General features: G+C 49.8%; 8 protein-coding genes across 8 annotated transcripts; 5 read left to right on the top strand and 3 right to left on the bottom strand.

Moving 5' to 3' along the window:
* Positions 1-12: 12 nt before the first annotated feature.
* DEU56DRAFT_868076 (tubulin binding cofactor A-domain-containing protein) lies at positions 13-533 on the top strand (the record flags this gene model as incomplete). The annotated part of the gene is made up of 4 exons (XM_041355459.1): positions 13-71; positions 121-226; positions 298-384; positions 450-533. The coding sequence occupies 4 exons, from the start codon at positions 13-15 to the stop codon at positions 531-533; spliced, it is 336 nt and encodes a 111-aa protein (XP_041214897.1).
* Positions 534-656: 123 nt separating this feature from the next.
* DEU56DRAFT_724868 (uncharacterized protein) lies at positions 657-1,070 on the bottom strand (the record flags this gene model as incomplete). Its single annotated transcript, XM_041347837.1, has 2 exons — positions 657-926; positions 981-1,070. Coding segments are annotated over 2 exons (360 nt in total), but the record flags the coding sequence as incomplete, so codon positions are not given.
* Positions 1,071-1,968: 898 nt separating this feature from the next.
* On the top strand, positions 1,969-9,898 carry DEU56DRAFT_318087 (uncharacterized protein). The gene is made up of 13 exons (XM_041345632.1): positions 1,969-2,686; positions 2,734-2,838; positions 2,888-3,605; positions 3,659-6,629; positions 6,681-7,978; positions 8,027-8,244; positions 8,296-8,466; positions 8,516-8,619; positions 8,674-8,817; positions 8,866-8,956; positions 9,008-9,169; positions 9,221-9,375; positions 9,428-9,898. The coding sequence occupies exons 1-13, from the start codon at positions 2,077-2,079 to the stop codon at positions 9,515-9,517; spliced, it is 6,837 nt and encodes a 2,278-aa protein (XP_041214895.1). The 5' UTR covers positions 1,969-2,076; the 3' UTR covers positions 9,518-9,898.
* DEU56DRAFT_724521 (Low temperature viability protein-domain-containing protein) lies at positions 9,656-11,549 on the bottom strand (the record flags this gene model as incomplete). Its single annotated transcript, XM_041347825.1, has 4 exons — positions 9,656-10,101; positions 10,151-10,502; positions 10,553-11,350; positions 11,409-11,549. The coding sequence occupies 4 exons, from the start codon at positions 11,547-11,549 to the stop codon at positions 9,656-9,658; spliced, it is 1,737 nt and encodes a 578-aa protein (XP_041214894.1).
* Positions 11,550-11,682: 133 nt separating this feature from the next.
* On the top strand, positions 11,683-18,428 carry DEU56DRAFT_318024 (TATA-binding protein associated factor Taf2). Its single transcript, XM_041345631.1, has 19 exons — positions 11,683-11,903; positions 11,963-12,011; positions 12,069-12,141; positions 12,195-12,434; positions 12,492-12,643; positions 12,691-12,915; positions 12,966-13,985; positions 14,038-14,472; positions 14,520-14,639; positions 14,696-14,857; positions 14,906-15,016; positions 15,073-15,300; positions 15,351-15,418; positions 15,466-15,825; positions 15,884-16,423; positions 16,473-16,663; positions 16,711-17,587; positions 17,635-17,913; positions 17,967-18,428. The coding sequence occupies exons 1-19, from the start codon at positions 11,869-11,871 to the stop codon at positions 18,307-18,309; spliced, it is 5,508 nt and encodes a 1,835-aa protein (XP_041214893.1). The 5' UTR covers positions 11,683-11,868; the 3' UTR covers positions 18,310-18,428.
* A 75-nt stretch (positions 18,429-18,503) lies between these two features.
* DEU56DRAFT_897582 (uncharacterized protein) lies at positions 18,504-20,604 on the bottom strand (the record flags this gene model as incomplete). The annotated part of the gene is made up of 8 exons (XM_041356446.1): positions 18,504-18,883; positions 18,941-19,014; positions 19,066-19,277; positions 19,329-19,566; positions 19,621-19,718; positions 19,768-19,777; positions 19,830-20,474; positions 20,528-20,604. 8 exons carry the CDS (start codon positions 20,602-20,604, stop codon positions 18,504-18,506), a joined length of 1,734 nt encoding a protein of 577 aa, XP_041214892.1.
* A 1,705-nt stretch (positions 20,605-22,309) lies between these two features.
* DEU56DRAFT_317954 (uncharacterized protein) lies at positions 22,310-23,912 on the top strand. The gene is made up of 5 exons (XM_041345630.1): positions 22,310-23,189; positions 23,246-23,305; positions 23,363-23,395; positions 23,458-23,499; positions 23,556-23,912. Exons 1-5 carry the CDS (start codon positions 22,356-22,358, stop codon positions 23,598-23,600), a joined length of 1,014 nt encoding a protein of 337 aa, XP_041214891.1. The 5' UTR covers positions 22,310-22,355; the 3' UTR covers positions 23,601-23,912.
* Positions 23,884-25,576, top strand: DEU56DRAFT_317911 (scavenger mRNA decapping enzyme). The gene is made up of 7 exons (XM_041345629.1): positions 23,884-24,275; positions 24,329-24,501; positions 24,554-24,649; positions 24,702-24,802; positions 24,849-25,135; positions 25,184-25,278; positions 25,336-25,576. Exons 1-7 carry the CDS (start codon positions 24,224-24,226, stop codon positions 25,465-25,467), a joined length of 936 nt encoding a protein of 311 aa, XP_041214890.1. The 5' UTR covers positions 23,884-24,223; the 3' UTR covers positions 25,468-25,576.
* Positions 25,577-26,349: the final 773 nt, after the last annotated feature.

Below are 26,349 nucleotides of genomic sequence, written 5' to 3'. Positions count from 1 at the left end.
ACTAGTACTAGTATGTCGAACAAGCCAGCCGTTCACCGTCAGCTGAACATCAAGTCGGGCGTGGCGAAAAGGCAAGTATAGCAACTCTGCGGGTCGTAAAGCGCTAACACGATTTCTCAGGCTGCTGAAGGAACATATCCTGTATGCAAAAGAAGCAGAAGAGCAACAGCGGAAACTCGATAAGCTTATCGCAAAAAATGCTGAAGAGTGGGACGTGAAAAGTGCCGTGCGTGACAACAAGTCATTTTACATTCATTGACCGACTGAAACTCATGTTTATGACAATACGCCGATCAGAGAAGGATCCTGGAAGAGTCACACAGAATGATCAAAGATTCTGATAACCGTCTAGGCAAGGCGGTACAAGATCTACGAGAACTCGTCGTGCGTATTTCCGTCGTGTTATTCTATCTTTGCCATGACCCCCTTATATGCGCGTCATTTGGAAGCTGCGAGTCAAGTCTCAACTTGAGTTTGCGGAGGATGTTGAGCTGTTGCATGCGGAGGAAGCACTGGAGGAGGCGAGCGTGTAAGTTTCGGGGGTCGCCTTCTATAATCTCGCGATGATACGAACCTGACTTTTGATTGCATTATATTAGACACTTGGATTCGAAGGCCTCGGCATAGACGCGTAGCTCATTGTAGTTTAGTTGGACTCATGTATCCATTGTGTGGTTTGAGGAAGTCTTTAGCAGTCGTTCGTACTCCTGTGATGCTTTGAGACGTGTGAGAGCGTCTAGAATGCCAACCCATGCATCTCGATCGACGCGTTCTTCTTGCAAGCCTCGACTGGTTCCGGCCGCTCTTGGGAGACCAACTCCAAGTGAAGGGGGAACAAACCCGATTGGAGGGGCTGTAATCGCGGATGGTGCGATTCGTGACTGGCGGATGTGAGCGAGTGAAGAGCGAATCGCTACTTGAATTGACTGCGGGGTTTGAGTTGAGATTTTGAGATGTGCGAATGAAAAAGTTTGACTGACGTCTAGCCGTTCAAAGTACTCGCTCACTTCTAGAACAAATTGCTCTGAGCGCTCTTCTCCTTGAGGGAGATTATCCTCGGGCTCATCCGTCTGTGGGAGAGTGAGCAACGAGACGGACGATGCTGCGAGAGATAGGAGACGGGTGATGTCCTAGCGCTAGATTGTGAGCGGTGGGCCATGCGCACGGCGTATGTCACAGCTCACTTTTTCGACTTCACCCAAGGCGTAAATCTGGCGTGCAGTACGGCTTGATGTCCATATAGGATCGATCTCAGATGGATCGTGGTCCTGGATGGGCGGCGGTTCTTGGCGGTGTTCCATGAGGATGAAGAACTTTGTAAAGTTGATGGGCCACTAATGATAGCGCAGCATGCAGTTATTTGCGTAGGTTACGGAGTATAATTTAAAGTTCCCCTGTGGTACCATGCTCTCCGTCAAGTTTCTGTTGGCTGCAGCGTATCTGCAAGAAGAGGCGAGGACCCGCGGTCCTCTGAAGAACGTCTACCCTTTAATGATCATCCAGGGACATCATGTGTATCGGGTACTAAGTGGTACTCGACGAAAAGTTATACATAAGTGTATGACCCTGAAGGTGAGAGCGTCTACTGCAGGCAGTTCATATTCTCGCGCTATTACATGCTTCTGTCATGAGATACAAAGGTTATTGTGACTGCGGGGACAGATGTCAGTAATTTATTAGGGTAGTCACGTTGCGCTCGACAGGGCCAGGGCCGCCTTAATATGAGACGAGGGGTCTTAAAGAGCCTTTTGCTATCGGTCGTAGGCGCGTGTTAATTTGCAGGGTGTACAATGGAAGTTGACGAAATTCTGGTGGGTGCTCTGTGATCCCCTTGAGCATGAATGTCGTTTGTAGCGGGAAACCCTAGGCATCCAGGCAATGTGGAGGATGATGAGAGTAAGAGCAGAGAAGGATTGGTTTGGTAATTGAACTACCCAAGAAGGCAATTTGTACCGCCTCAGTTCGTTGACCAACAGTACCATCATCATTATGCTTGTCCGATAGTGGGGCAGCCAAAGGCAGCAAGGGCGTAGACAAACAGCTCCAATATTCGAGCTCGTTATCCCGAACAACGAAATGGAATCACCACTAACCTATTCTCCAGTACAGAGCACCCATTCCGGCCTTCCGTCAAGGTCCCGGAGCAGCACAAAACTTGGTGACGATGTCACCTCATTGACTTCCTTCAATCCATTCTCAGAAGAAGATGAAAACGACCATTCGTCCTATGCTCTTGTAACTTCCTTGTTTTCCCGCATGAAGAATAGCTTTGCTGCGCCCTTGACCTCTTCCACTCTCGCGCCGCCTCCCAATGGTATTCCTGGAGCCCTTACAGGCGAACAGAGACGTCCATCCGCAATCTCCGTAAACAACTCTGCCTTTTCTTCTCGGTCCTCTGCACCTGAGCGTCCGTTATCACTAACAGTCGTGCCATCCAGGACTGCACCACCCCTCGTATCTTTGACACCAGTCGTATCAGACCCGCCATCCTTTGGTGCAGAACTAGACCGCTCGCCGTCACGTAGTGGTCAATATACTCCTGTATATGAGACTCAAGACGGTGGTCTATTTGGCACCGCCATACCTGGGTTTCCCATCCAGGATGATGCGCGTAGTATACGCACCTCTGCTTCATTGAATCGGTCTGCCTCTGTGTCCAAAGTTATACGCCGCATCCGTGGTGAAGGTAAATCATACTGACCCTTTATTGAATCGTCTCTAATTATGCCTTAGGCCTATCTCGCGATTATTGGATGGAAGACTCCAATGCAAGGGAGTGTTATGATTGCAAAAGCGTATTCACTACTTGGCGACGCAAACATCATTGTCGTATATGTGGTGCGTATCCTAGCTTTTGAATTCAGACCTGCTATTCATTCAAGCCCAGGTCAAATATTCTGCTCGCGTTGTGCATCTAATATCATCAAGGGTTCGAGGTTTGGTCATGACGGCATGGTCCGAGTGTGCAATCTCTGTCTCGAGAAACTCGCAAAGGTCGAAGACGAAGATGACGACGATAGGCGTTCCGTTGTCTCTTCCACAGCCTCCCCATTTCCTGCCCACCAGTTTGGCGGCGACTCGTTTGCGCTCAGCCTCGGTCATCATCCGCAATCCCCATTCGCCGCGTCCCAGCTGTTCGGAAGGACGGACGAACCGTTTAATCTGTATTCAATTGCTGAGACAAAGAGACTGATATCTGACAACGACTCTGTATCCACCTTCCACGGCGAGTGGGAGCCTGTCCGCGAGAGTACAGCGCCCTTTCGACGGAACCTTTCCGAAGACGAGAAGGATCCTCCCTCAATATCCAACTTCAGCAAAAATACCGCACAGGCTGCTGTGGCTCCTCGCTCAAAGACCCCAGTTGACTTTCCAGTCACTGTGCCAATCAATGTCGAGGGTACTATGAGCTCAATCCAATTTCCCTTGAGCTCTCCGGAGCAACACGGGCCAGATAGTCCCGGAAATTACAATGCTATGCGCTCCCGATTCAATAGCTTTGGTGATTTTGATGTCGCCACGCCCTTTATCAGGAGCCGAGCACAAAGTCGGCTCGATAACTTCCCTACTATCGAAGGTTGGCGCACGAGGCGAGATTCCACCGCGTAAGTTTTCAATTTAATGTATCATGCTACATGATCTCATGCCGTGCGCTTAGTTATGCTCAAGAGCTTAACCTAATCTCCATGTTCCATCTTCGCGTCATGTTGCGACAAATGCTCACGACTGAGCAGATTCCCAATATCAAGGAATGGGAAGAAACCCTGCTCAAACTTGCCCTTCGCGTCGCTCGAGAACTCACCTTCACCGCGCTTCCGTACCACCAGGGGGAAGACATGGATGTCCGACGATATGTCAAGATCAAGAAAATTCCAGGTGGCGCACCGAGTGACTCGGAGTACGTTGACGGTGCCGTTATAACCAAGAACGTTGCACACAAGCAAATGTCACGTATGCAACGTAATCCCCGTGTCATGCTCGTAACCTTCCCACTTGAGTTTCATCGAGTCGAGGGCCAATATGTCCACTTTGGCCAGATTCTCAGACAGGAAAAGGAATATCTCGGAAACTTGGCGAGCAGGATCGCAGCGCTTAGGCCGCACGTGGTGTTGGTGGAAAAGTCAGTGAGCAGGATTGCGCTCGAAGCGCTTGCGCAGCATAATATCGCCGTCGCTCGCGCTGTAAAGCCTACCGCGATCCAATTTGTGGCCCGGATGATTCAGGGAGATGTCTTTTCGTCCATGGACAAGCTCGCTCGAGAACCTCGATTAGGTCATTGCACGCGGTTCCGTGTGCAGACTTTCGACCACCCTCTAATTCCAGGGCGGCGGAAGACGTATATGCGGTTTGAGGGATGCAGCCGTGAATTGGGGTGCACTATCGTCCTAAGAGGAGGAGACGTAGATACGCTCAAGAGGGTGAAGAAAGTGACCAGATTCTTGATGTTTGTCGTGAGGAACTTGAAACTGGAGACCCACCTGTGGAAGGACTCCGTGATCACGCTCCCTAGCCTGAGCGCAGAGGCCGTACCGGCAAGTATGGCTACGAAGCGCCATGTAGAAGGATTTGGCGTGGCGTCGAACCCTGGTGCTCTTGTGCCTGCGTCGGTATCTCTGGTGCATCTTGTGACTCCAGAGGATAAGGAGCGGCAAAAGGCGGAGGAGGCAGAGATCAAAGTAGCTGAAGATGATCTTCCGGATGCTGATGCTGAGCGACTCCGTCTTTCGAAACGGATTCAGCAGTCGCTGGAGCCATACACCAAGACGTTCATATCTGTTTCTGCCACCCTGCGCTTTCCCCCTCCTCAGCCTATCAGGAGGATGAAGGAGTTGGATGATGAGCTCACCTGTGTACAACGCGCTTGGGAAGACGAGATTGTGCGAAGAGAGGAGAAGGGCCCTGTTAAAAATGATAGTAAGGCCCCATCGGGAACCCCCACGCCTGCCAGTGAAGCAGCGGCCACTATGTCCAGAATCGAATCAGATGCGGACGATGTGAAAGCTCAAATTGAAGCCCTCCCACTCCCTGATCTTCCGAAAACGCCAACTTCCGGTCTTTCTGACCTCGGTGAGGAACCCACCGGTTACTTCGAGCCTCAGCCAAACACATTGCATATCCTTGGAGGGTCAACGTTCTTTCATTCGCCTCGCCTTATCGTTTCTGAGAAAGAGAACACGATTCCCCTCAAGACCGCTGCGGACATTGCGCTGGAGAGCCAGTTCGGTATGGTCAAGTATCGCCACGAAGAGCAACGTCGTATTTGGGAATGGTACCTCCGCAAGAACGCTGACGATTTCGTGATTGACCAGTACCAATGCATCAGCCTTTGGGAATACACCATCCCGATCGAAGAATTTGGTCTTCATCGCGCCTGTTTCGCTCCTGGATTGAAGTATATCAAGTTCTATGGCGAGAATGATTGCACACTGGGTCAGTTCATTGAGAAGAGCGTTAATGAGACGCTGGTCCAGTTCCTCGACCCGAAAGCGATTTGCACTGGGAAAGGATGCAACCAGCCACTTGCGAGGCATTGCACGGTCTTTGTGCATAACGAGACCCGACTTGCTGTTGCGGTTGAGCAGTGGGATGGACAGATCAAGGCTAAAGGTCCGCATCTTTATCCATCTCCGGAGACCATCACGACTTGGAGCGCTTGTCGGGTGTGTGGCTCAGCGACACCATTTATTCCCATCTCCGAAGAGATGCAGCGGTACTCCTTTGCAAAATTCTTGGAATTGCACTTCTACCCCGCAGACGTACAGCTTGTCCAAGGTGCTGGCTGTCAACATAATATCTACCAGCACCACATTCGGTACTTTGCGACGAAGGGAATGACGGTGCGGTTCCAGGCAGATCCTGTCATCCTCCATGAGGTTGTTTACCCCGCTATGCGTATTCGCATCCGTCCGGAGTCGCAGCTGGAGCTCAAGAATGCGGATTACGAGCGGCTGCACCGTCGGAATAATACCTGGTACACTGCCCTCGTCGATGATCTCAAGCTCATCAGCATTGATGCAGCGACTGGTGATGAAGAGCAGGACGCGAAACTCACCGCTGATATCAACAATCTGATTACACGCGCTGAAGATGAGAGAGAGGAGATCGCTCAGTTGATCAACAAGATCTACAAAGAGTCGGCTCCGACTGATACCCTCGCTTTGAATCAAGTTCGGTCGTTCCGACAGGACAAGATTGTAGCATGGCAGCAGGACTTTGACAAACTCCCGAAGCCGAGGGGCATTCAGACGCTGGACAGGAATACACGGAGGGTATCTGCTGCCCTTGGGTCTGTGAGGGCGATGTGGCCGAAGAGAACTGATCTTATGAGTCCTGGTGAATCTCACCAGCCTTTTTCCAGTGTTTCGGAGGCAGAAGAGGGAGCGTTGACTCGTAGGCGGGTTACTGGAGGATCCTTTGTTTCGTCTGCGTCAGAGGCTTCGGAGCCTGAGCCTGAAACTGCTGCAGAGAAGACAGCGACGGCCTCGTCTGATATGGAAGCTCCTCGTCCTTCAGTTGTTGAGCCCGAAGTGACTACTGAACGCAAATCGGACGCTGACAGCGACTCGACTATTGGTGCATCTAAAGATGATGGGGCACTCTCGGACCAAGGTGAAATATCGACAACACAAGTAAGTGTATCCATTGTTCTTTGAAACTCCCTAGCTCACGACACTACAAAGGCGGAGCAAAGTGAAACTCGTATTGGACGTGTTGTTACAAGAGCATCAAGGCTGCCTCGACGGCCGCAAAATCACCCTAGCGTTGCGGAGCTGGTAGCTCGGTATCAGGAGTACCTACCCCCGCAGGGCGTTGAGGAGCTTGCCAAGACCGCTCTGGCTCCGTTTCCTCCAGTGTCCGAAAGTGAACAAGAATACACTGCGCAGCCCCCGTTTCAACGTTCTACCATACGCAGGCACAGACATGAGCCTGTTAAGAAGCCCTCGGTGTCCGACTTTGAGTCCAGCTACGCCGCAAACGTAGCTTCGAGGCACCTCAATCGTCGCTCCCTGGGCACTCAAAATCCACGTATGCCCGGACCACTTGGATCTTCCATTGAGTCTTCGACGGCATCTCGACGGCCATCACCAGATAAGCGTGGGGTAAGATCTCTCCACGGTGATCCAACGACATCATCTCCGCCCCACACATCGAAACCGCTTCCCGCCGGTGGTGGTCGCACCTTACGACGGAAGCCATCTGCCCGAACACTCCAAAAAGACAAAGCACCCTCACGTCCCACCTCAGTCGTGCCTACCGTAAAGCCTCAGTTCAGGCGGCCGCCTCAAGGTGCTGGGAGCAAGGTTTCTAATATTGCGCGGCACTTTGAGCGCATAAATCGAGATACCGAGCGAGCAAATAGGCGTTATGCGGTCATCAGGGGTCGCAAGGCACGGCCAGTTGCTTCTGCTCGTGCTACAGTTGAGGTGTTGGATAGTATCAAAGATGCGATACAGGATGAGTCGGAGAGCTCTGATAGCTCTAGTGAAGCAGACGATGAGGGTGGTGACGAGGATGAAGCACGAAAACCGACAGATAAGAACACAATGGAGTCGTCGCCAGAACAATCTGTCACGCTTCCTACGGTCACTGTGCAGAACGCTACAGATACGGTATCAACTCCTGTACCTGCAGGCGAGCCTTCCCCAGCTCCCCCATCATCGACGCCACCGCTTCCACCGCCAGCTCAGCAGCTCGGGTCAGTGACATCATTTCCGCCATCCCCTTTCCTTAAATCTGAGATCCCGATGAATCTCCCACCAACACCGCCTCCGATTTCGCTTGATGAACCTGGAAGAAACTCGATATTCAAGCAGGCGTTCCAGGGACTGTCCCAGGGATTATTCTCGGCCCAGTTCCCTCCGCGCAGACCAGATCCAGAGGCTGAAGATCCACTGAATGACCCGGAGCATATTTTCCGTGATTCTTCCATGGTTGTGAGGACGGATGAGCCTACATCTATCATCGCATTGGCTTTGAAGTAGGTTATTTGTCATCAGTCATCTTACTTATCGCTGATCACTTGCAGTTCTCCTCAATACCGAGAAATATTGGCCAAGTCCCGGGCCGAGAAGCGCACTGCGCGAGAGCCAAAACTGACTGATGGAGGGGAAGCGTTCATGCCCGACGATCATTCTGTCGCAGATTCGTCCTCAACGTGGGGAGTAGTCAATGTCGAAACTGCAGAACCCGGTAACCCCGCAGAGGAGCTCAAATCTGCGTCGACGAAAATGCCTTGGGTGATTAGTGAGCGTTCTTGTACTTGACACGATGTACAATGCGCTGACTTCATTCTAGCTTTTGAAAGTGGTGGTCTAACCATCAGTTGTACTGTGTTGTATCCAGAACAGTTCGATGCCTTGCGCAGGACGCATGACTGTGAGAAAAGTATGGTTGAGTCGTTGGCAAGGTGTGTCAAATGGGATGCCAATGGGGGAAAGTCTGGCTCGGCATTCTTGAAGACAAGAGGTTTATTGTTCATCTGCCCCCGTGATGATGTTACTAACTTTTCCACAAGACGACCGTTTCATTGCGAAAGAACTCTCGAAGGCAGAGCTTCAGACGATGGAGACGTTCGGTCCGGCATACTTTGAATATATGGCATCTGCGATCTCTGGCAACGTAAGTTGTTCTTTTGTTTTTTTGGCTGCAAGCGTTCTAAACGACTTTTATCAGCGTCCCACTTTACTCGCTAAGGTGTTTGGATGCTACAAATTGACGTTCAAGAAGTCAAGAGATAAGGCTTCGAGCAAGGCCAAACTGACACACATGAACCTGCTTGTGATGGAGAACCTCTTTTACGATCGTCGGTTTTCCAGGGTGCGACATTTGCTTGCGACTCAAACACTTTCCTGACGACCCATTCAGATCTATGATCTTAAGGGATCGACCCGTAATCGTCACGTGCGATCCACTGGACGAGAAAACGAAGTACTTCTGGATGAAAACCTGGTCGAAAGTATGTAACCTATCTTGGAGACATTGAAGTCACTAAACATCGTTTCCACAGCTGCTCATCTCTCACCATTTTATCTTCGTGAACATTCGAAGCGTATACTGAGGGGAGCATTGTATAACGACACCAAATTTTTGGAAGACATCAATGTTATGGATTATTCACTTCTCGTCGGCATTGATGCTCAAACCCATGAACTAGTGGTAGGTATTGTTGGTAAGTGGCAATTTTGTAACTGCTTGTGGTGATGTATTCACTACTTACTAGACTACATTCGCACCTACACCTGGGACAAGAAACTCGAGAGCTGGGTGAAGGAGTCTGCCTTCCTTGGCGGCGCTGGTAAAGGAGAACCCACCATTGTTACACCCAAGCAGTATAGACAGCGATTCATGGGCGCCATGGACAGATATTTCCCCTTAGTGAGTGGACACGAGTTTGATTTCGCATCGTCTCAATGACACTTTGTCCTAGGTACCTGATCGATGGATGAAGCAGAAAGACATCCCAGAAGAAGACCCTTACAGTTTGAACAGTCTGGTTGAACTCTGGCCAGACTGGTGAATCATATCACGTCCTTTTATTCAAGACACAAGCATCATGTCACTCCACTGTAGCCTTACCACATACCATTCGTGCCAGTAAATACCCGATGATCTAAATCCTGTACATTACACCATTTTTTACACCGCGAGCTGCATACTACAATTTTCTCGTTCTACTGCTTTGAGCCTTATTTGCAAGGCCGTGTGCTTGGTGCTTCATTTCTGCGGAGAACTGCTCCTGTGTCGCCTTTTTCTCTACACGACGTGCTTGACGGTCAGCTTTGACAGCCGACTTGCGAGCCTTTTTGTCTTCTTTCGATTCGTCGCGCGGGCGGGATATGGTTTGCTTGGCCACTAGTCGGTGAAATATTAGTAGAACATCATTTGCGCAATCAGATATATGGTTACCTGAGGATTCTGGGGAATCTTCTTCCTCTTCTGCAACTGCACGTAAGCCACGATGACCCTTTCGCGTCTCCGCGGCTTGATGATCGTCGCTTAAAGTGGGAAGACCAGTCTTGGGATCAAGGGTAATTTTCGGAACCGGCTTCAATGTTCGTGCACGGATCACGCGGGGATGATTCTCCAGGTTGGAAAACGTCGCTATTCTGCTTCAGATAAGAGTTTGCATTGGCGAAATGATTCGACTCACTCAGTACCGTTTCACAGTCCCATGTATCCTCTTTCTCTGAAGCATGATATGCAGCGAAAAGTCGGTCGTCATTTAGCTCGTCGTCGTCATCATCATCTGCTGATCTTATCCGTACCCGCTCATCCTGGCCCATTGCTTGACGCAGGGTGTTAAGTTTCTCTGTGCCAGAGTCCCCCGGAAGCACTGGCTTTAGTTTTCTGCCAAGCAACTCATAGTTATCCATGAAGTCATCCATCATGGCCTCAAAATCCTCTCGCGAGGTAACGAGATCAGGAGCTTCGTCTGATAGTTCAGATGAAAGGTCGTCATTCTCTTCCTCGACCTCTTCTCCTTCACCAGAGCCATATTCTTTCTCCATTAGCTGCAAGTGATCAAAAAAGATGACCTAACAAAATCGATCACAATTACCTGATCGAAGCGCTCATCTAATGTCATTAGCGTTTCTGTGCGATACATTGACGAGCTGCTCATGCTGTATCCAGAGGCGTCGGAAGTGCCTTTACGCCTGCGCTTTCCGCCGATGACAGGTAGCTTTGGCAAAGTTCCTACGGTGTCACCTCCTTCTGACTGCAGTTCGTCATCGGAGTCGCTGGGCGGGGGTCCCTCCTTTTGTTCTTTCTTAAACTTGGCGAAGCGAGCTTCCCAGCTGTCAGGGTCTTCGTGGTCTTCGTGGTCCTCTGTGGAAGGGGTATCCTGTGGGGTATCACCGTCCTCATAGAACTGGTACCCGAATTCATCATCCTCGTCTCTTTGTCCCTCTGCTACCAGCTCGCCGAAGAAGTCATCCTCTAAACCATCATCTACGAACGCATCATCCTCCAATGCTTCGAGAACTTGTCGGAGATGTGGGTCCATGTCCGGCTGAAAACCTGCGATTGATGAGGGAACGGCTTCCTGTGACTCATAATTCCTGGGAATCTCAGTTGTAGATGGTAGTGCCTCTGGTGGCAGATCGCGCAAGGAGATCGGATCCTTTGATTTGCCCTTGCCTTTCGATTTTTGAGTGGTAACAGGTGCCTCGACGAGTATGCTTTCTACACCCTCTTCCTCTGCGCCAGCCGTGCGCAGATGTTGCATGTAGTCATACTCTGTGTCGTCAAAATATACACCATATAATGACGCTTCGCCGACATGAGCGTGAGCGTCATGGGCAACATCATCGGGAGAAAGGAGTGACTCGAGATCGGCCCGAGTCTTTCCCTAGGAGCGGGAATTAAATGAGCAGAGGGATAAAATACGTATCGCGTAGTTTGCGTACCTTCTTGTTATTCGCTCGTACAAATGCCTTCAGGACATGCTGACTTGCATCAGGATCATGAATAAGAGGATCTCGCTGAGATCGGTGCACAAGCTGGAAGTGCTGTGCTCCCGGTTGCCTAAAGATTGATTTTTTGGGCATATTGCACCAACTACAATGGCCTGTTTCTTTTGATTAGTGCTGAATGGAATAAGGGCGCACTTGTTATCCTTGAAGCTTGAGGCAGGAAATTATACACAGCCACCCAGTCGCGACTGAACATTACGTAATCGCGTCGGTTGTCCCTGCGCCGTCACCAATCCCACCCGTGAAGCTTTGAAGACCTGAACCAACGGTCTTCACCTTCCTAGTCCATTTCTCCTTCACTTCTCATATTCATCTTCGTGCAGCCTACGCAAGACTCCTTCAATACGAGCGCAGAACTTCTGGTTATAGCTCTTTGTTCGACTGGCGGTCAATCATGCAACGCGAGCACAGTCGTCGTGGCTTCTCTATATACGTGTTTTCCTTTTAGCCCGCGTTTCAACAGTACTGACACCTTTTTTCGTATATACTAGTCATCAGAAAGTTGTTCTGGAGATTGACTTCTCCGGCTCTCTCTGGGTACGTTGAACTATAGGCTACTCTCGCAGGCGCTCATACAACAACATTCTTGAACAGGGTTACACAGAAATCACGCTTATTCCAACTAATTCCAACCTGAGAACTATTCATCTGCACTCCAGGCAATGCAGTATGTGCTGCGCTTGTGAATCCCGGACGCCTGGTTTGACGTGTTTTCTGCAGCGATTCATTCTATTTCTGTCGCGTCACACCCAGCAGATTTTGTTCACCATGATCCGCTCGCTCAGATCAATATCTCAAATCCTCAGGATTGCCATACTTATCCAGAGCTGAAACGGAAGATATATTCTGCACTGGCTGAAGGTGATGAGGGTGAACTCTCGATTGCGATCCCGAAGGAAGTTTCGCTTCGACAAACTGGCCATGCAAACCATTCGCTTCCGAACGGTCATGTCAGTGAAGGTAAATTTCAATAATTGAGGGTTATATGGCATGTATTCAAAGTGTTTACCGTATAAGCTGCCACGCCTGAACCTCATACCCCTGGCCCCTCTTCCCACACCCCTGCACCCATTCCCGAATTCATGCCGATTGTAGTCCACATTGATTATAGCCTGAGAAATCCCGTGGATGGCATCCAGTTTGTGCTGCCCACCGACTCCTACCCATTCGTGAGCAACTTCTATGTCCATGACTAAGACATACTGACGTCTTTCAGCGCGTACCGCATGCATACACGACACCATCGTCACCTGATGCTGCAAGATGTTGGGTTCCGTGCGTCGACAGTTTGTGGGAGAAGTGTACTTGGGAGTTCGAATTTGTTGTTCCTCGCTATCTCGAAGAGCCTGATCCTGGCCACCGCGGAGACAATGGTGATTTCGAAGAATCCCAAGAGTCTATCCCGACGGTAGTTGTTTGCAGTGGTGACCTCGTGGAACAGGCATGTGATCCACGTATTTCCCAATTGGTGAGCTAACAAAGGCCACACAGGTTGCCCATCCCAACAACTCGAATAAAACCATCTTCTTGTTTTCTCAAACAGTGTTGACGTCCGTGCAGCATGTCGCTTTTGCTGCTGGCCCATTCCATGTGCATCCCATCCCGACGGAGCTCACATCAGAGGATACATCCGGCATATCACAGCCTCTTATGCATGCGTTTTGCTTACCTGGTCACGAAGCTATGCTCCAATCGTCGATCTCATTCCTGCGTTCGGCGATGAACTTCTACAGTACAGAGTTCGGTTCCTACCCGTTTGGGTCATACAAAGTGGTGGCGGTGGACGAGATGCCTGTTCAGCGTTTCGACAGCTCGACGCTTTCCATAATCTCTGTGGATCTTCTTCATGGCGAGGACTCGATTGAGCAGGTCCTTGAAACGCGGCAAGCACTTAGTCATGCCCTGGCCTGCCAGTGGATGGGAATCAACATCCAACAGAAGACATGGTCAGATACATGGCTCGTGAATGGTCTTGCCCTGTATATCACTGGCCTATTCGTCCGCAAGCTCCTGGGAAATAACGAGTACCGATACAGACTCAAGCGGGATATGCAACGAGTTGTCGAGTGGGACAACGGATCGATGCCGCCCATTTGTCAACCACAGCACAATGATCCCCCGGACTCCATGACGTTACCTTTTGTCAACTTGAAGGCGCCCCTCGTGCTGCACATCCTGGACCGACGTCTCGGCAAGTCTGGTACCTCGCTCGGTCTTCCTCGTGTTTTGCCAAAGATTTTCTTGTCTGCAATGAGCGGAGAGCTACAAAACAATGCTCTATCGACGCACTCGTTCCTGCGTACATGCAGGAAGGTCAGCGGAATTGATCTTCGGTCATTCGCTGAACAGTGGATCTACGGTAGTGGTTGTCCAGCGTTTGGGTTCTCGGCTTCATTCAACAGGAAGAAGATGGCAGTCGAAATCACGATGCGACAAGATTCGCCTGCATACAAGGCGCTTGAGCACAATGAGGTATCGAAACTGTTGCACAAGCCCGTGCCATTCTTCGAGGTACGTTTATGAGCGGTTGCATCCTGATCAAGCCCCTCACCAGCCTCTAAAGGGCCAAATGACTGTTCGGATCCATGAGGCAGATGGCACTCCATATGAGCACGTTCTAGACATTCGTTCGTCCTTCAAGCGTTTTGAAGTCCCTTTCAACACGAAGTACAAACGTATTCGACGAAACACTAAGCGATACCTTGCACGACAAGCGGCTGCTCAGGCTGCAGCAGAAGGCGATGCAGAAGCTGCTGAAGCTATGGGTCTAATCGACATGGGTTTTGGACTCGAGATTTGGGAAAAGGAGAAGGAACGAGAAAATTGGAAGGTGGCTGACTGGACAGAAGAGGATGAACAGGTGATGTCGGGGGCGACGTACGAATGGATTCGCATGGACGCCGATTTTGAATGGATCGCTGCTATAGCTTTCGAACAGCCCGACTTCATGTGGGTTTCGCAGTTGCAGCGAGATCGTGACGTCGTTGCGCAGCTGGAAGTGAGTTATTTGTTGACAATTCATTTTCCTGGCTTGAACTTTCATAGGCTGTTAACGCTCTCTCAAAACAATCCACCGCCATCGTTTCGAGCACTTTCACCAAGACAGTGCTCGTCTCCAATTACTACTATCGCATACGTTGTGAGGCTGCGATGGCCCTAGTGCATGTCAGTGTTTCTAGATTTTTTGTACCTTTTGAAGATCTCTAATGTGAAAGCATCAGTGCGCCATTCGGAAACTTGACTTCTTGGGACTATTTCATCTGTTCAAGTTGTTCCTCCGCTACTGCTACGACCCAGAAGACCCCAACCAAGACTTGTTTGCTCATACTTACGTCCCAAAGCCTAATGATTTCTCTGACCTGGCGGAATACTTTGTTCGGAAGGTATGTCTTCACAGTGCTACTTTTATTTCGCAACTCATGGTTTTTCAGAGCATCGTTCACGCAATATCTCAAGTGCGGTTTGAGAACGGCAAAACGCCTTCAGTAGTTCGTCAGTTCCTCGTCGACCAGCTTCGTTACAACGACAACACGGCCAACCCAGTAAGTACTAGCAATTCCGTGCAAAATAGAATAGTTACCACTTAAATGCTCTCTAGTACTCAGACGCATTCTATATATGCACTCTCATTTCGGCTGTTGCTTGTGCAACTGTCTCGGTTGCTCCTCCAGAACGTGGCGAGCTCCTTCGCGAAGAGGTTCAGTCGGAGCATACTACCGAGGATGCCAACTTGATGAAACAGGCGATCGACGAGGTCAGTAGGTATCGGAGCATGGACAGACTCATCCCGTCACCAAAGAATGTAGTCACCACTGCAGTGTTGGAAGTGAGTAGCTTCATGCATCAAAGATCTTACATTGACGACTTTGACCTCAGTTCTACTTGATTCTCACTACCGCGAACCTCATCCCGAACGATCTCCGGGTCTTTTTCCCTCTTACTCGGTATGTTACAATGGCTGTATATTCTACTTCATCTGATTGTCTCTCAGTGAGGGTAATTACACTCAAGTTCGTCTCGCCGCGTTCGATGGCCTTTTCATGTCCAAGTGGTACACTCCTGCCATCATGCGCTACGTATTAGCTGTCATGGCAAACGACCCATCTCGCGTGGTCCGGAGACATGTGGCCCGTAGCGCATGTCAAAGCTTAGCTCTGTTGGTGTCCATGGGGGAAATGAAGAACTCCATCAAGGACACAGAATCCCTGCTCATCGAGGAAGACGGTTCCCTGCCAGAAAAGTCGAAAGAAGCGAAGAAGAGCGAGGTTGATATGATGATTAAGGTACTCAGGAAAGACAGAGAAATTGGTAAGAACGAAGTGTTGCGAGAGTTTTTGATGTCCATTGCTCTGTAAGTTCTTCGACATGATCTTGTGTGACTGTCACTCATATAATCAATCGGGACGAAGTGCACCGGACATTGACCAGGAAGTGCGCTGGGGTGTCATCAAGCTAGCTGACATTGTCCTTCGGGGAGTTGAAGAGACTCCACCGAAGGTTACTATTCACCTGCCCCCTACACCTGTGACTGAAGTCCCGCCCCCGCTGCCAACGGTGAAGGTCCTGCCGAAAGCCTCTCGACCTCTCAAGTCCGGGGGACCACCTCCTCGGTCGCCTGCTATTCCATCTGCTGCCCCTAAGCTCAAAATTATGCCTGGTATTGCTCAAGCCCGAGGCCCCACTACATCTGTCACTACATCCGCTGTTCCAACGCCTCCAGCTCGTGCAGGCTCCATGGCTCCTCCCCCAGTTCCTGCGAAAGCCAAGCCCAAACCCAAACCAAAGCTTTTGAATGGTGTCAGACCCCCTCATATTCCGAAGGCACAGTCAGCTGGAATGAGCTTGAACGATTTGCGTGCAAGCCGCAATGCACTCAAGAAGCTCACGATGCATAAGAGCGCAGTGCTTTTTATGCAACCAGTGGATCCTGTTCGAGACCATGCCCCAAAGTTTGTATCTTTGATAATGACTTTCCACTTTTGCTTACGCGGTATATAGCTATTACGAGGTCATCAAGAATCCTATGGACCTCAGCACCATGGGCGCTAAAGTAGAGGCGGGAATGTACAAGGATCGCTTCGCCTTCGAGGGAGACTTCCGTCTTATGATAGCAAATGCGAAGCAGTACAACCCTTCTGGAACGTACGCCCACACTGAGGCGATTTTCTTGGAAACGTTCTTTGAAAAACGTGAGTTCAATAGCACAAAATCATCTCATTTTCTTACCTCTGGCCAGTTTGGAACCGCATTCAGAAGACTCTCGAAGCTGCTAGCAAGAATGCAGAGCCTGCGCCCGAGAGTTTGCCCACTGTCATAGTGAAAAAACCCACAACTGCTGCGTCAAAGCCTCCTGCGGTCTCAGCCCCGCTGCCACCTCCGCAAGCAGCATCGGAGACTCCAGCACGTCCGATCATCAAGCTCAAGGTTGGTGGTCCACAAGTTAAGGTACCGCAACCAGAGCCCCCGAAGAAGGCGGGGGAGCCCAAGTCTTCACAGAAACCCAAACCGCGCAAGCCCAAAGCTGTTGACGAAGCACCTCCGCCTTATGTTGATGATGGATCCCATGACCTGTTGCAAGAAGTCATCGCTATTGAGCGAGAGAAGGACGAAGAGAAGCGCACCCGGAAAACCAAAGATCCTGTTCGAGAATCACCACCCCCTGCAAGAGCTTCTGGCAGTGGACCACCTGGAAAACGCAGAAAGACGAGTGCTGACGATAATGGTAGCGAGATACTGATGTTAGCCCCGTCCCTCTCCAGGAAGGAAAAGCCTAGCGCCCCCTCTTTGAGCTCTAGCACTCCAGCTGCGGAACCGTCCGTTACGCCTGCGCCTGCGCCTATTCCTAAAGTGTCTCTTGGCAAACCAAAGAAAGAGAAACCTGCAAATCTTCGCGATTCAGAATCCGCCTCAGAACCTCCGCGCACCTCCATCAAAGGCAAAGAGAGAGAAGTGGTTCCTAGCAATACTCCGACGCCATCGAAGCCTCGCAAGATGCAGGCGTCAGCTCCTCTAAATGAGAAGAAATGTCGGGAAATTTTGAAGGTCCTTCTCAGGGTGCCAGAGTGCATTATATTCGCTCTGCCCGTGGACCCTGAGAGAGACGGTTGCCCTACGTGAGTGACATGTTGCATTATCACGACTAACACTGACATTTATATAGTTACTATGAAGAAATCAAACACCCGATGGACTTTGGTACTATGACCCAGCGTTTGAACGAGGGCAAGTACTCGACCATGGATGACTTCCAAAAAGACGTCGAGCTGGTGTTAAGCAACTGCCGAAAATTCAACCCACCCACTACGTACCCCGTCAACTGTGCGGATGTGGTGGAGAAAGTATTCAAGAAAGAATGGTCGAAGGTGATAGAGAAGAAGCTTTCATGGACGGAGAAGAGGACTTTACAAACGCTGATGACTCAATTGGTGAAGGAGGACGTGTAAGTTTTTTTTTTTCATTCATGGTGGTTCAAGGATGCTAACTTTGCCGCAGCTCCTGGGTGTTCCGAGAACCCGTCGATCCTGTCCTGTTGGGCATCCCGACGTATTTTGACGTCATACCGAAGAGGGATGCGAGGGACCTGAGAACGATCCGCCAGAAGTTGGACGCTGACAAGTACGACTCGACTGATGCATTTGAGGCAGACATTGACCTCATGATCCGAAACGCCATCACATTCAATGGCGTGGACTCTGAGGTTGGGCATATCGCGCAGGCCGTACGCGACCGGGTCAAGGAGCTGTTTGGTGGAGCCAAAACGAGTACAGGGACCAAGAAACGCAAGGATGGTGAGAAAGGGACGCCTCAGCCGTCGAAGAAAGTGAAGCTCGGTTGATGATCATATGTTAAATTACTGCAAGTTAAGCAAATAATCCGTTTGTATCTATTATTACTCGCTATTCTTTGCTATGTAATTGCTTTCGCGGTAGCCATTATGCGAACGGTCACTAAATACAAACTGCTGAAATTTCAAATATCGTTTAAGGTCATCGATTTCTAGTTTCCCTTAGTCCTTGTTCTATAACCGCTTCAGGGCGTCGCAATGTGAATACCAATACCTCCAGCTTGGAACGTCACACCGGTGAGATTGCCAGCAGCGGTGGGGACCTCGAAGACAGAAAATATGCGTTGTACCTGTTTCGTCGCGTTTGTGACCCAGCCCAATCCGATATCCTGGTACGGCATGTAGACCTGCGCGTTGCCCATGTTGACAACGAGGAGCAAGTATGAAGTGCCGTTGTTCCAGAGACCGGCATCCACGCCCTGGTAGTCATAGCTGGCAAATGTGGCGTTCGGGTCGACCATGAAAGGCTGAACATATTTTTGGATGAGAACGGTGAGGCCAGCTGCTGTCCCTTCGATCGTTGTTTCATTGTTGGTTGTGGTCGGGTATTGGTAGGACTTGGAACCTAGATGATGGAAGTTAATTTTATTTATTTATATGCGCGGTATCAGCATAAAATTACCTATAGCACCATGGCTGAAGGAAGTGAATCCCATAGCAGCCCATTGCATGCCAGTGGGAGTTGTGTTCCAGTATCTGTAAGGGGAGTCAAGACAGAGGTCGTGTTGGTGACTCAAGGTAACTTACGCGGCACTGCCGAAAGCCTGGGGCGTGGTCCACACGGACTTGGTGCGGTCAAAGCCCAAGATGTTGAGTCTGTTTTTAAAGGTCTGGACACGGGCCTTAACATCCCACATTTCCCCTTGGCAGTTGTCGCAACCACAGTGACCGAAGTCCGGAGTACACTCTGTGTTCCACACAGGAGACCATGTGGCATTGATACCGATAGGATAAGCATCCTACACCAGGAGTTAGAAGCGCAAGTGATGAAAATAGTATATGTAGCTCACCTGCAGAACGATATCAGCTCCCCCGACGTAAGGCGAGAAGTTGTAGTCTTGGCAATTCAGAACAATAGAGACAGGATGATATCCGTCCATTTGGTAAATTAAGTCATATGCTGCCTGCGCCGCATTTTGGGGGTCAGAGTTGCCATCGGGCTCGTGTGCGGTCTCCCAGTTCAGTAGGTTTGGAATCGAGGCGTAAGTGTTCACTTGTTGAGCGACAGCGGTCAAATTTTGGTAGTTCCTGAATACAAATATATCAATGATCATAAGCTGAGGTGACAGAAGCCTGACATACGATCGCATATCATAAACGATGTACATGCCGGCACTGACGGTCTTGTTAATGACTTCTTCGAAAATAGTGAGGTTATCGTAAGGAGGAATTGGGTGAAGCTATGGCGTATACGGTCAGCGCGGGACATCAGATCACCACGAAACATACAGTGTTAAAGCTGAAAAAAAAATGAATGATTGCTTAGGAGGTGATGGCAACGAAAGACGAACCCATCAGCCTTAAGTTGATCGATCATAGACAAATTTTTCGCTAGATACTGGTCGAAATTTATGTAGAATCCTTGAGGGATGAACGGCGCAAATGTTCCACCATTGCCACTTGCAGGCCGCACCCAGAGTGCACCAGTGCGCAAGTCTGTCTTTGTGACGGAAGCATTTGTATTAGGGAGATACAAAAGGGATGAGCTAGCACTGAATTTCTGCTCGTTTGCAGTTTCAGACCCCGAAGATGAAGGAGCAGAATATACAGCAGAGCAGCTGACATTGTATGCGGTCTTCTGGGCGTCGAGATTGCTGATATCTACGGGAATTTGAATCCCGGTAGCGTTTAGAGGGACGTTTGTGGTGGTGTAGACAGAGCCCACACTGATGGTGACGCTGAGGCTTCCTAGGCCAGTGGAGCCGCTAGAATTGCTCGAGTTAGAAGGAAGTGATATGCTCTCAGCACCAGTGATCCAGTCGTAAACAATTGGTGTGTCGACCACAAATGCCGCGCTCTTCGCATCCTCCTCGAGGTATGGGCGGAAGACAGGGGCACAGCGAAACGACAGAAGCGGTTCAGCACTTTGGATGGGTAAGACAAACTGTCCACCAGGGGGCACCACAGACTGGTTTGCCATATAGTTCTTACCGCACCTGAAAATATTTAGGAATGAGCAAGCAGGCTGCAGAATAGAAACGATACGTACCATGTCGTGCTCTGAGCGAGCGAAACTCGAACCAGGCCAGCAGCAACCATAGCCGTGAAGCTTTTGCTGTACTTCATTTTCTATCTCTCCTCGGGCCTGGTGGGGGAGAGGCAGGTTGGAATGGAGTTAGTGTTGGGATGCCGTTGACCAGCTCATCACAACTTATACGATATCCAGCTGTTTACTAAGGCAGGTAAATGTCCATCAGAGCGATTAGGCTGCGCAGCAGCGCACCACGTGTGGATCGCTTCTACTAGTATACTTAGAGCTGTGAACCGCGATGATACTCGGCTCCAAGTCGCGTTGGAAATCGCGCCAGTATCTTTTTGAGGAGCAGCGCTGTGAGTACTTGATCGAAGGCATGCAGACTAAAGGCACGAAGCAGCACAGTTGCGGCTAGTTCGAAACAAGCAGTGTAATGACATCAACTAGCATGATATGAATAGTTACCTTATGGCGATAGTAAAGCAAGGTACTACCCATACGACGCCCTAAAGCTTGACGGGTTTGCAAATGGATTGCAAATGAGCTACATAGTATGATGCGCTGGCCCATCGGCATCGCCGTAGACGGCGACTTGTTGTCAGTCGGGATCCATGGCGGCTCCTTTCAAGTCGCCATCATGATGGGGCAGCTATCCGTTTCAGATAAAGTTTCAGATTAGTACTCACTCGCCGACAAAGGTACATGTGTGCACGTGACTTTCAACAATTCAAGTCTCCGCCATAGAATGAGCGAAATCAGAAACTAGAAAAGTTTGTGGTCGTACAGACACGGTTTATGATATGCAACGCATTACATTAGAGCAAGACAACTAATGGCGAGAGTACTGAAAATGCTTGCGTGCCTCGTGTCAGTTACAGCACCGAAAACCTCGGATGGCAACCAACATTAATGGACTACTCAGCGTAATGGTAAATTGGAATTAATCGGTGCGTCAACTCGTCATCATACCAGTGACCGTCGTCCTTGGACGTAGCCCCAGTGGGCCACGAGAAAGAAGTGTTTGCCCGGAACCCAAACAGAAATAATCGACGAGATCAATTTATATAAACGCTTGGATCTGCATTGACACAAATTGACACTCGCGTGTTGTGGCAGTGGGCACCGACAAATTGGCCATTGCTTATACCACCACCCAATTCTTCAAAGAGCTGCAACGCCTTGGATGCTAGCTTGTTACTGCTTCGGCAAGAATGAAGACGCCACAAGATGGTTGTTACGACAATCGCACTCTTGCTGAGCTTGACGGAAATATGTGGAACGACGCGCTAGCTGTTGTCGACGGTCGTTACTTGAAAGACACACCAAACGCCCTCCAGCCTGAGGAGTAGTCTGAGTTCATTGTGAAACCTGCCAAGTCAGCGTTCCCGGAAGCGATGATGGCCATTGGGACCTATCTTGATTCTTGATCATAATTGAAGGGTTGGACCAACTTGGATGAGAGTGGCGACCCTGATACTCGAAAATATCACCTTCAAACATGGGGTGGAAAAGTGGACAACGACACAAACTGTATCACCAAGTTTCCTGCAGAGAACTTCCATTTTTCTGATTGCTGAAGTAAACTGCCGCTTTCTTCCCGCGAATATACGCGAGGGTATTGCGGAAGTGCTGAGTGATCACTTCGGGTGTTGCAACACCTTCTTCGTCGATGGAGGAGGCGATGAGTTCAACAAGACGCGGGAGCTTGGACTCAGCAAGCCGCCAAAAAGTGCATGGTCATTGGTCACGTGGCGGGTCCCAGGTGCGCTGAGCTTCTGGACGCCTCTCCTTCAAGTGGAGCAAGCTGCAACGTGTTCAAAGTTCAAACCCTTGACAATCTATAATGTCCTTGAAACAAGACCGAAGAAATCGCTCCTGGATTAACCGTTTTCTAGCCTCCCTCCGTCGTGTATTCGTGTCAGAGCCTCCTCCTGGACTCCCGGGCCTGGCAGCTATAAAGTTTCACTGTCCATATGGGCCTGATGTCAATAGCGCATCAGTGCTGGGTTGGCGTTCCCAGATGGCAGATTCTTGGGACGAAATCAATGGTAATCTGTACACAAAGTGTGTGCTGGCACGCATGGAGTACTACAAGTGCACTCGTGATCGCGAACACGAGTTCCTCGTGTTTTATTTCAGACATTGGATCGATGGCTGCTCCGCTCAGGCTGTAGTGTCTGCAGACCGTGGCATGCAAGTACAATATCGTTCTCTCAAACAATCATCTGAATTAGTCTCTTCCTCATCATCCAACACCACCGCGTACGATTCTGTATGTATTTATGGTTCCCCCCGCGATGCAACACCACATCTTCGAGCCAGATATACACCATACAGCAGGCTCGGTACCTTTGACTTTCCTTCATCTTCGGCGCCCTCGGCACTTCAAGTGTCCACTGTCCTGTCTCTAGTACACCGCCAGGCCCCGGCATATCACTTGTACGAAAACCAATGCCATTGGTTTTCAAGCGCAGTGTGGGGCAGCTTGAAAGAGTTGTTCCCTAGTGACCAAGACTCGGGATGTGTGTCTCGTGCACGCGCACGTTATCGCGGTGTCGCATTAGGGTCGCCAACTGAGGATATCGAGGCTGTATGTGCTGCTTATCAGCCCGAGTGGCAAAAGATGTTGGAGCTGCTCGAGCAGGTAAAGTGCCGTCACGAAGCTGAAAAAGCAAAGGTGGGCTATTCTCAGCTAATATGGTCTCCATTTCTTGATGGTACTTGTCTTTGCAGGAACGACAGAAATTCTACATGGAGCTTGAGATCAAAAATGAGCCGTTTCGCCAAGCACGGGTGAGTTGTTTTCTCAGCAAATTTAGTCTTTGTTTGTTGATGGTACTTGTCCACCAGCAGGCCGAACTGGAACGACTTCGCCAAGCAGAAGTGCGCTATCCTCCGCAAAAAAAAATTGACTTTGTTTGTTGATCTGTACTTTGTTTTTGTAGATTTGCGCGCAGGTTGAACTTGAGCGAGTCCGCCAAGCAAAAGTGGGTTATTCTCAGCAAACATGATCTTCGTTTATTGACGGTACTATGTCCACCAGCAGGCCGAACTAGAACAAGCACAAGTGCGCTATTCTCAGCAATAAAAGTTGTCTTTGTTTGTTGATCTGTACTTGTTTTTGTAGATTCGCACGCAGGCTGAAATCGAGCGAGATCTCCGAGCAAAAGTGGGTTATTCTCAGCAAACATGATGTTCGTTTATCGATGGTACCATTTCACTAGGACGCCGAAATCGAACAACTTCGCGCGAGACTTGCAGCTTTAGAGGGATAATATTTCATATCTTCATACCGTGAATTAACTATACCCTGTTCATGTTCCATCTCTCCTCTAGTAAGTGCACGCGTCTGGCTTGCACATCAAAGACAAGAACCGCGGTCTAATTGTACGCGAACGTTTCCAATGCATGATAAGCCATGCCTGAGAAGATGATGGGGGACTGTGGGGGAGGATAACTTGGTAGTACATACCAAAAATGTTTTCGGCTCTCCTACGCGTGGACGTCACTCCGAAGATCAACGAGTTCTTGTATCGCATTTCTGTTGTTGTAATGATCAACCTTTCATCTGAGATCTGAGCGCTGAGTACCCAGTTGGCCAGGTCTGTTGGTCAGATCTGGAACAAGTATCTTCGTTCTGCCGAGGGAAACCACTATAGAAGCTGTCCGTCAGTAATTTCCTGATCCTGTCCGCCAGTGCTCATAGCTGGCATGGCGAATGTTGACCTGAAAGAGTTTGTCTTTGACCGCGTTCTGGATGAAAGTACGTATAGCATCATCATGGGGCTAACAGAAAGGCCATTATTGACAACCTAGACGCGCTCGCACATACGCTCGCCGTGCTTGGCACACTGCCCTCCCCATCGACTCCCTCTGCGCCCCTTCGCGCCATCATCCGCTTCGAGCGCACGCCCCTGCCATCTACCCTCGCCTCTCAGCTCTCATCCGGCGTTCTTGAGTCTACCAAGCTGATCGGAAGCACTGACATTGTATGTCCCTCCCTTCCCCTCTCAACCACACACTGATTCACCCATTCTTCAGTACTCGTGGTTCTTTGCTTGGCTTCACAAACACGATGACTTCCCTGACGTGAAGATCTATGTTATCTGCCCCGCCACCGAGGTCCACATCCGCAAGGTCTGTCTTATCCATTTCTTCATCATCACTCACGTTGATGGCCATGCGCTAGTATACAAAGCAGGACATGCTCATGGTGCACGAGACTCCCGCTCTCTACCAGTCCATCGTCAAACCTTACATCCTAGCCTTCGACCCTGCACGCACACAATGGTACTCCTTGTCCTAGTCACAGTCCGCAGGCTGATTCAACCCCCAGGGTCGAAGACATTCTCACAGGTGACGCCGAAGCGTTAAATATCTTGAATGCTTCTCCGGAGTTTCTCATCCTTCCCGACATGAAATGGGACACCACCAATATTTCCAACCTTTACCTCCTCGCGCTCTATAGGCACACTGACGTGCACTGTATGCGGGATCTCCGCAAGAAGCCGCACTTGGGCATGCTCAAGACGCTCAGGAGAGATGCTTGGAGAGTTGTGCAGGATAAGTGGGGTATCGGCCGTGGTGGCGTCAGGATGTACATCCATTACCAGCCGAGTTATTGTGAGTAGTTATTCGTCGGTCAAAAATCTGTCTGAATCTATTGCGCAGACCACTTTCACGTGCACATTGTCTACACGGGCCATGTTGGGCTGTACGGTATGGTGGTGGGCCAAGCCCACCTACTGGATGATATCATTTCCTTGGTGCGTCGCTGTCGTTCTACAATACCACGGTGATGCCTGTATTCATTGCCCTCACAGCTCGAACTAGACCCTGATGATGGCCCTTCTATCATTGAGCGCATGACGTTTACATATGGACTCGGCACAGAACACGGGTTGTACAAACCCTTGGCTGCAGCACTTGCAGAGGGGCGTGATGATGCGGATTAGATGGCGGTGGCGCTGACAGAGAACTGAAGATACCGTACAAGGATATCCATACAAAGCTGACAAGATATTGTTTTTCTTGGGATCAACGTCAAGTAATAATATTTACAAACTGTAAGAACACAGTACAATGCCCTGATTGTAATCAATTCCCCAGGAACTCATTCACCCTATTTCATCCATCCTCAAGAAATTTATATGATGGCTGCGCAGGAATGTCATCAAGGAAGTCCACGTAATCTATGCAACTGACTGGCCACAGTGAGGGGATCAACGAGTAGAGACATCCCCACAGAAATTTGGGTGATCTTCTCGTTGGAAATTATTTGAGAGAACGGCTCGCTATTGATGTAGACTGGGCACACGCGAAAGGACAGTCTAATGGTACGCAGGCGCCGGCAATGATGTATGAGGTGGATGAGTCTATCCGACAAGTCGCTCCTCCAAACCAGAAATTCTCCAGCCTGAGCTGAGGTCAGGATTACACGATTAACTTGAATGGGGCGTTATTGATGTGCCAAGTGCACATCCAATCGAGGTGCAAGTCCGTCAAGCCACTAAACGACAGCGACGGGGCAACCTCGTCAAAGCCAAGTGAAAGGCTGCGAGGGGCAATCGTGTCTTAAGCATCTTCGACACAAACAATCGTCGAGTTGACGTTGACATGGAAGTCAAACGAAATTTCTCAAGAGCAGAAGAGAAGCACTCCGAGAGGGAGACAATGAGGCCTGGAATATCCAATGAATGATACGGGACCTCCGGACCATCGCCTAAATCACTGCAATCAACGTACAAGGAGGAAAGCCAGATACTGTGACAACAGTGAGTAATGATGGAAAGTGATGGCGCAGTGACGCGCATTTGATCGAGTTGGGAGAAATTTGT

Source organism: Suillus clintonianus, assembly GCF_016758775.1.
Source record: "Suillus clintonianus strain FC179 chromosome Unknown DEU56scaffold_3, whole genome shotgun sequence".
Taxonomy (NCBI): Eukaryota; Fungi; Basidiomycota; class Agaricomycetes; order Boletales; family Suillaceae; genus Suillus; species Suillus clintonianus.
The sequence above is the reverse complement of the archived record's forward strand: the minus strand, read 5'-3'. Positions and strand labels throughout refer to the sequence as shown.